The sequence below is a fragment of the Populus nigra genome, chromosome 9 (genome assembly GCF_951802175.1).
Source record: "Populus nigra chromosome 9, ddPopNigr1.1, whole genome shotgun sequence".
In the NCBI taxonomy this organism is placed as follows: domain Eukaryota; kingdom Viridiplantae; phylum Streptophyta; class Magnoliopsida; order Malpighiales; family Salicaceae; genus Populus; species Populus nigra.
The window spans coordinates 3,121,681-3,130,596 of NC_084860.1; the positions used below are offsets into that span (position 1 = coordinate 3,121,681).

Sequence of the window (8,916 nt, forward strand, 5' to 3'; positions counted from 1 at the left end):
GGTAAAACTAATGTTTAGGGGTTTTTTTTATCTTCATATTTTAAACACAGTAAAATAATTGAATTACTTTTAAAAATAAAAATAAAAATAAAAGCTTGTGTCCAAAGGTTTTTTTGTATTTTTTCTCTTGATTTTTTTTTAATTATAATTAAGTTCAGTTCAGTGTAATTTAATATTTTAATAAATATAAAATATTTAATAATAATAATAATAGTCTTTTCCTCTAGCCTTCAAGTCAATGTGGCTATGTGGATGATTTTTCTTCTCTCCCCTCTCTTCCTTCTCTTGATCTCGGGTTTTATGTCAATCCTTTTAAAAATTAAATGTCATGTCAATTTATATGTGTTAATTTTGATCTTAATTATTTTAATTACTATTTGTTTTGCTTTTAATGTCTTTTGTAGTTGATTTTGTTTTTCAATTTTCTCCATATCATTTTATTTCATTTTATTTTTATATATAATTTGATCCTTATTTTTTTATTACTATTTTTTTTTATTTTTCATGATTTTTTTGAATTTTATCTTGTTATTTTATTTCATTTAATTTATATATCAGATTTTATCATCATTCTTATGATTGTTATTTATTTTATTTTGTAATTCTTTTTTTTATTGATTTTTTTTCAATCTCATACCTCAATATTTTGATTATTGAAAATCTTGCTTCGTTATTTTTTCATATTTATCTTCTATAGAGTAATGTAGTCTCATGATCCGGGTCACAAGTTTCAAAAATTGGCTCAATTTGAAAGTTTTAGATTTTTTTAAAATTAATATTTTTTTAATTTTATCATTCAATATTAAATTATTGGATCTTAACTTCATGATTATTTTTACTTTTTTTCTATAAAATTATTGAAATCTCATAACCTGGATCATGAATTGATCGATTTAACCCAGATTGATTTTAGTATTTTTTTTATTTTTTTATTGATTTTTTCAGTTTCTCCTTCCATCATTTAATTTGCCACTAGGCTAAGAATTTTGCATACTAACTCGAGCTAGATTTTTTTTGTTCTTTTATAAAAATTAATTATTTTTTCAGTTCATCTTTCCACCTTGATTTATTAGTAATTAAATTTCAGAATTTTTTTTTCTCTTTATATTTTTTATAAAATTATCATGTTTTTATTTATTTATTTTTATTAATAATAAAATAAGTAAAACATTTTAAAAATATTTAAAATATATATTGAGCGTTTATATTTTTACAATTAATTTTTATTTTTCAGTTGTCATTGACTTTTCTTATATTCTTTTTATTAAATTAATAACACGTGTCCTCCGTGTCCTAGATTTTTCTTCCTCTAAAGACACACTACCATCAACTAAATAGGAAAGTCATCACCTCTATATTAAACTCTCCTCCTGACAGGGAAGTTAATGGTCCCTTCAGACACAGACCACAAGGGGTACATTGGGGCATCTTGAAACTCCGGCGAACCTTTTAAAACAATCCGGCTGAGCCATTAAATAACAAGATTAGCTACAGTGGCATGAAATCATTGAAAGAAGAGAGAGAAGGATAAGAAGCAGAGAGATTGAAAACGAAAAACGTGCTCACATTGCATTGCAGTATTTAAGAACATTAAAGCTGCTCAAAGTGAAACTACTAGTGAATCTTCAATTTACTACTGTTGGTGGCCATCTGAATAAATCCGAATTTCATCCATCACTAGTTACACATTCGCTCGTATCCTGGGGTTGGAAAATTCAATAAAAGTCATATGAACCATGAAGCAAACACTGCGAATCAAGCATGGATGGAAACGAGAAGGTAACCTGACAATATGATTAGATGATTATATACTTCAATTTGTGCTATTAACTGAATGCTCAGGCAATCACTGTTTATAATATCAATATGATTGAATGAGCAGGCAACAATGAATTACAATATGGAAATCAACCAGTTCGGTGCCACCGGAAAATCTACAAATCCCATAAATTGCGTTTAGCCAAGATCAAGAGAGGGTAGGTTCTCTGAGAAACAGAAATGATAGCTAACATGCTAATCAACTGAGCTCTTTCAAGCTTCCCACCAATCAGTGAATATGCAGCTTAAAAATAAAAATTGATGTTCTAAGCTTTCAGCTCGCAAAGTCCACAATCTATGTTTTGTTTCTTTCTACCATTACATATTGCACACCTGTTACAAAAGTACTTGCTGTAGTTTATGTTTGGTCATCTGGAAATTCAAATTAACTTCTTGCTATGTATAACTTGTCTCCTGTCATGCCAACATTCACCATCAAAATGTCATGTTGGCTACAAGTTTAAAAACCAGCTCAAGTAGTACGTCCATTGCATACAAACAAAAGAAATAATTGAATTGAAAATGATTGTTTGAGATATCTACCCATGAATTTACTTCTTTTTTGTTTTAGTTCCTCAAGAGGGAAGGGAAAAAAGGCTAAATTTACAATGAAATGAAATGAAATGAAAAACTTAAGTAAAGAATAGAATGTCAAGTCTTTATTACATTCCTTTCTTGCCCCGTCCTCATCATCATTTTGTGTGCTGGGGGAAATGATATGTTAAATTCAGCACAATAAATACAAAAGGACAAAATTTCACGGAAAAAGACGGAACTGCTGGAGATTTCTAGGGAAAACAAATGGCCAACTCTTGTTATTTCTTAAAACTGTTATAATTTCCGAGTCCTTGGACTGTCAAATTTGTTATTTTAAAAACAGCATCGCGAAAAAAGAAAAGAAAAACCTGCTTATGGGGCCATCAACCCATCAATTGTATAGGAAAGAGACTTAGCCCAGTCAGCTTGAAGAAGCAGTGTTTGTAATGTCTGCATCACATTGTATTCTGGATCTAGCTTACGCTGCCATCCCTAAAGAAATTGTAAAAACACCAAAAGTAAGATATTAAATTACACCCCTGTTAATGATAACAATCACTAATATATTGCAGAGGTCCCCCCTTGTAGCCAGTAATCATGATATTACATTACACATCACTATTTGGCTGCCTCTGGGGCTCCTTTGGCCAACACCAAATTTACTTTTATTTTGCAGAAATCAATAAACAAAAACTACAATCTTATATGGTTAAGGAAAGCAGGTAATCGAAAGGTAGAAGAGTGAAGAAGAAACATCAAAAGTTTTGCAGTAGAATTACTTGTATTCCATAATTCCAAGTTTTGAATACCCAGTTCAAGTCCATACATTATAACCAAAAAGAGGAAGGGGAAGTTTATTGCCCCATTCTTAGATCTTTTTTTAAAACAAAAGTCTTAGATATACTCAGTTCCGAAATAATCAACATGTATATTCAGTATTTCTTTATACTCTACACCTGCTGTATGCATAAAAAGCACTTTATCCTTCACCTACCAGTTATTTTCCCTACCCTGTTGCTAACAACATCAAAACAAAAAATTGAATTTTGTAATCCTTTTTAATTTCTAGCATTAGTGTTAGACCTTTCATACTTGTGTGACCATTTAGATATAGTAGTCATAATTAGGAAGTGGCCCGTGACATCTATACACAAACATGCATTTTTTCTAGTGTGACGATCAAGTATCCCAAGTATACAACTTAATATGACTAATAAGAATCATCTTCTATATTTAATACGAGGGTAGTTGATAAAATTCTGAGTTGATTCTAATGTAAGACTATTGTCTTGATAGAAATATAAAATACCAGTGTCTTGTAAGCTTGAAGGTTTGAAATTAGTGTCTTTTTCTTGCACTTTCAAGGAAAATCATAACTCTTGAATCTACCTAACTAATTCCTTTTCAGTTTGTCCATGTCAATAATATATATTTGCTATTTTGATTAAAATTTGATTTTTTGATTAATAGATTCAAATTCTTTTTTTATAATTAGAAAAGTGAACAAATAATGTAGTCCATATAAGTGAATTTATAGTTCAGTATTTAGTCCTGGACCTAACTTTTTAAGATCACAGCTATTAAGGACTAGCAGACTTGCAATGAGAATTTGTTAAATTATTCATAATTTAAGAAACCATTGATAAATTTGATGACTTATTCCACTGAATATCAATTGATTCCAATTTGCTGACTTATCCAAATCATAATCACTTTGACACATGCAATACAAGCAAACATGAAAAAATGTTTATAGTCATGGAGAGTGATTCATGCTTGAACCCAATTTTCAAACATTGTATTCCACAATTCCCAAGTTTCACAAATCTGACCCTGATCTCAACCAAGCAAAGATTTCTCACATAAGTCTTAGATCATTTTTTGAACTGGTCTTAGATATATTCAGTTCTTAGATAATTAACATCATCTTTTGCCTTTCTTCATAAAAAGCACTTTATTGCTTTGCCTACCAGTTCTTTCTCTACCCTGTTGCTAAAAACATCAAAGAAGCTTTGCTAGTGTCCTTCTAATGAAACATTATGGCAATAGTAAAGAACTAAATTACCTCAAGAACCAAAGTTGTGACCATGACAGTGCAAACATTGCCATCAATATTAACTCTATGACGCCTGACTTTCTCAAGTAATTGCTGCATGCACTCTGCAGGATGGACTAGATCACCCTGAGCGGTACCCCAGAATGTGAATGCCTCTTCCACCTCCTGTTAGAAAAAGAAGATGGTATCGCAAGTCAAGATACTCCAAAAGAAGAAGGGTGGGAAGGATATCAAAATGCTCATGACTCTGTTGTGAGAGCATTAGGCCATCAATAAATTACTTGCTTAAGACAAACTTCTCTTCACTAAACATGTTAAATTTAAAATCACTGCAAACTATCCAATAACCTTAATAGACTGTTATTCTCTTATATTCACAATAACTCTTCGCTTAGAGAGATTTAACTTTCAAGCCTACCTGTGTTTTACTACCTAATCAAATAAAAATGGAAAAGCAATTAATAGAACAAAAGAAATAACATATCATTTTTCAATTTGTCACCACAGCATACAACTAACATTAAATTCAATCATCCTCGTAGTGAAGGTACTCATCGCATTCTTAACACAATTATAACCAGTCAAATGAGAAAACAAATCTATGCAACCAATATCCTACCTCAATAAAGGCCTTTGGATTTGGGCAGTTTTGTCGCTTTGACAATCTTAGTGTGCATTCTGCTGCAGTGCGGCCATCCCGGCGGGCAATTGCTTTAAAAAAATCAATCAAATTCACGCGATCACCCTGAGAAAGTTCAGCAGTCATGCCTACATCGAGGAAAATAACATGAGGCTTTGATTTAAAGAGCCGTTTCCGAGAACTGTTCGGAGAAACCCGGACGAGGATATTTCCAGGATGCATGTCTGCATGAATAAAGTTGTCCACCTGAAACAAGAAATACCCCATTTTCTAACTGAAAAGCACTTAACAATCCTTGACTCATCATTGGGAACTTAGAGACAACACAAACACACACGAATAAAGTGTGCAAAAATTTACCAGAAGCATTTTGAGAAGTGCATGAGTCCCGATGTGCGCAAGTGCAGTTTTAATCCAATTATGTCCTTCAAGGTCATCTACATAATGCGAGACACTTTCTCCTTGCTCATACGATTCCACCAAAACAGCAGGATGCACAAGTGGATAAACAGGCTTCGGAAAAGAAACATCCTTCCACCTTCGGAAGTTATATATAAAGCGGCTTAAATGTGCAGCTTCCCTTGCAAGGTCAACTTGAGACATCATGAAAACAGCGAACTGTTGCACACTCTCGTCAAGTCTCAACCAATTCAAAGCTGGAAGAAATGTTGATATCTTTGCAACCAAGTTTATTATCATAAAGTCTCTTCTAATTGATTCGCCAACACCAGGATGTCTAACCTTTACAGCAACCACGGTAGGCTTTGTCTGTTTTTTCCCAGGGTAGTGACATTTCAAAGAGGCCCGATGCACTTGAGCAATACTTCCAGATGCTACAGGAACCTCTTCAAAACCCTCAAAAATTTCAGAAAGTTTGCGACCAAATGCTCTTTCAATAGTTTTCTTCGTGTACGCAAAACTATGTTCAGGAGCTTTAGAATGTAGCTCTGAAAGCTTGGTGCATAAGTCTCTAGGAAATAGATCCGGTCGGGTAGCTGCCCATTGACCCCATTTTATAAATGCTGGACCTGCTTTCTCCAGTGTCCGATGAACAACATGAAGCCACATTTTCCTAAACTCTGGCCCACAAGAATCAGCAAATGGAGCCATCAACAAGCTGGGTGAGAACAAAATTGCTAAATATATAGCTCTCACTAACAACACAAATGCTTCTACAATAGCAGATACTAACGATGTCACATAAGCATGCCCATCTTGTGCACGCATATACAAAGAACCGGGATAATAATCCGGTTCCACCAATGTTCTTTGTGCCCATGCCACCTGCCCACATGTCAACACTAAAGCACTTGGGACCACCAACTGAGACCGTGTCAAAGCCAAGCTAACTGCTTGAGCTATCCTACTTATCCGAGGAAAACTCCAGCCACTAGCAGAACCTTTCCTAAATAGCCTTTTCCAGGCAAGCTGGGCATTGTGTGTCACCGCATCACTCGTAAGTGAATAATTCCTTGTAAAACACCTACGGCCAAACTGCTCTTTAATATTGCACAATGCAAATGACGAACACTCTCTACTTGGAAAGCTATACTGCGAGTAATTTCTAAATTGCGGCAAATGCAAACAAACTGAAACTACTGTCCCATACTCTTTTACTTCCAATAATTGATCACTACTTTTCTGTTTACCAAAAATCAACACCGTAACTTTTTTAATATTTCCAGTTGTCAAAAACCTGCAATACCAAAATTACATGATCGCATCAAATATTTCAGAAAATGTTTAGAATTTCAAAAATGAACTCCAAAAATACATATACTGTAGAACAACATTATAAGCTCAAAAAAAAAAAAACCTTTTCCGTGTATTTATAACAATAAGAAACACCAAAAAAAATGTAATATATCAAGCAGACAGTCATTGCTAAGGTTTAACAAGAACGAGGATTAAATTCAAAAGACAACACCTTTCTTTTGTTTTTGGCTTTAATACAAGGGAAACACAATTGGGTCTCAGTTCTTACACTTTAACCATCAAAATTGCATATGAATTCAAGACCTTTGACTTTGGATTTGTAAATCCAATGCAATCTCTTCTCTAGAAACCCACGCTGAGCAACAATTAAAGTCCATCCATCGTACATGATGACCGACCAAATTTAACTCCTATGCGTGTGGACGATTGTCTAAATTAAACTCCATCAAGCACTGAAAACAGTCTAAAACTGATCACTAAATTTGTTTGAGACACATCCTAGCACACAATATTTGAAGAAAGAATCTCCATGGACTCTTCCTCTCTCACGTGCGATTGGTCTTATCTACAAAAAATTACAATAGATGCCTTGAAAATTGAAATGCTCCACGACCAAGATGAAATGTCAGTATGAGCTAGATTTGGCAATGAAGAAGATAACGTCTGCCCCAAAGGTCATCTAGTTGTGTATGTGAGCTACTAGCTACAAGCTACTTGTTACTATGTTTTTGGCTATGGATTCTCAGGGTGAGTCTCGTAAGGACACTACTTCAGGTTCATCAAAGAAATTGCAAAAAAACAGATGGGATTTTCTGGCATACTAAGCAGACAGCAAAAATCTAATCCAGGTTTCACGTAATTACTTAAATACAATAAATTATATATTGAAATCTATATTGATGCTTGATTTCTGATTCTTTACATACTGAATTTTACCTCAACATGAAGACTTCAGCAACAGGAACAGAATTAAGGTTAGGTATTGTGATGGATCATCATTCACGGGCAATGTGGAGGACTTGTGACATGGTTTTTAACCCTAGATTGGGAAGGTTTAACCAATCAGTTCTGGTTATATATAATCTTTTTATAATTCATCTAGGGATCAGCAAAGAAAACTTCCCAATGCCAATATCTAAATCTTTTTCTTTTCCTCAACTAGTCTGATCGTGTAAGGAAAGAGGCATAAAAGGTGAGGGCCGCAGGAGAAGAGCGAAACAGAGAACAGCAGAAATGCTTCTTATGAATGCTTGGCTGAAAGCTTATGCTTCTAAAACCTATCTATACTGTAAAATACACTCACTGAGCTACTACCCTAACCCTTTAATTATTATTTTTTGCATTACAGATATAAACGACATTTTTTAAAAATATAATTTTTTCCTATAATTTCTAGCCCTAGATAAGGAATTATGAACTCAATTACAGAATTTAAATGCGTGATTAACCAAAATTAATAGCTCAAATTTAAGAAAACAAATAAAATAAAAAACCGAATTAACTCAGTGAGAGGAGGATAATTCCATGAACCTGAACATGGCGATCAGAACCAAGAGGATTAATTGATGAAGCTAAAGTGCGCAGGCGGTGGAAAATGGCTGCTCTGTTGATTGTTGTCGTTGATGCATGCATTTTCTCATGGATTTCTCTCCCTAGGGGGGCTTTTTAACGGTGCATTTTTTTATTACTTGCTGACCTTGGTAAAACGCATCGTTTTATGAGATTTTGGAGGCGGAGGCGGAGGCGGAGGCGGAGGAAAGGTTGGGTTGGGGGTGGCCAACGGCGCAAGAAAGAGGGAGAAAAGAGAGGAAGCTGGGACTGTAATTTTGGAAACTTCCACCCACGGGGATATGAATGGGCCGTGCTACCTGGTCTTCGTGGGCTTTACGCTATCTGTTATCTTGGGTCCACGGGTTTAAGAATCATTTTCGCAAATGTTTGTTTCTGAAATATTCTAAGAAATTACTAATTGTTTGCTTTTGGTTAGTATTGGATGACTGAAAAGATAGATATACGAGAGTTAGAAATCTGTTTGATCGAATATATATAGATATAAATATAAAATAAATTTATATTTATAATAATTTTAAAGTAATTTTTTATATTTTAAAAATAATAAGTGTAGAGAGACTTATCTTATTTTTTTTAT

At 33.7% G+C, this 8,916-nt stretch overlaps 1 protein-coding gene across 3 annotated transcripts; it reads right to left on the minus strand.

Annotated features, from left to right (window-relative positions):
* Positions 1–1,785: 1,785 nt before the first annotated feature.
* On the minus strand, positions 1,786–8,589 carry LOC133702670 (uncharacterized). Of its 3 annotated transcripts, none has more exons than XM_062126987.1 (6): positions 8,298–8,589; positions 5,412–6,747; positions 5,031–5,297; positions 4,421–4,576; positions 2,724–2,847; positions 1,786–2,151 (listed from the first exon to the last, which is right to left on the minus strand). In XM_062126987.1, exons 1-5 carry the CDS (start codon positions 8,303–8,305, stop codon positions 2,728–2,730), a joined length of 1,887 nt encoding a protein of 628 aa, XP_061982971.1. In that variant the 5' UTR covers positions 8,306–8,589; the 3' UTR covers positions 1,786–2,151; positions 2,724–2,727. The 3 variants fall into 3 exon arrangements, with proteins under 3 accessions (XP_061982971.1, XP_061982970.1, XP_061982969.1); XM_062126986.1 differs by having other exon boundaries at positions 1,786–2,232; XM_062126985.1 differs by lacking the exon at positions 1,786–2,151 and having other exon boundaries at positions 2,330–2,847; positions 8,298–8,588.
* Positions 8,590–8,916: the final 327 nt, after the last annotated feature.

Coding starts and splice junctions, on each gene's coding strand:
- LOC133702670 (XM_062126987.1), bottom strand. Junction 5,298..5,411: donor CACTTCTCAAAATGCTTCTG/GTAAATTTTTGC, acceptor TTCTTGTTTCAG/GTGGACAACTTTATTCATGC. Junction 2,848..4,420: donor TCACAACTTTGGTTCTTGAG/GTAATTTAGTTC, acceptor CAATTTCTTTAG/GGATGGCAGCGTAAGCTAGA.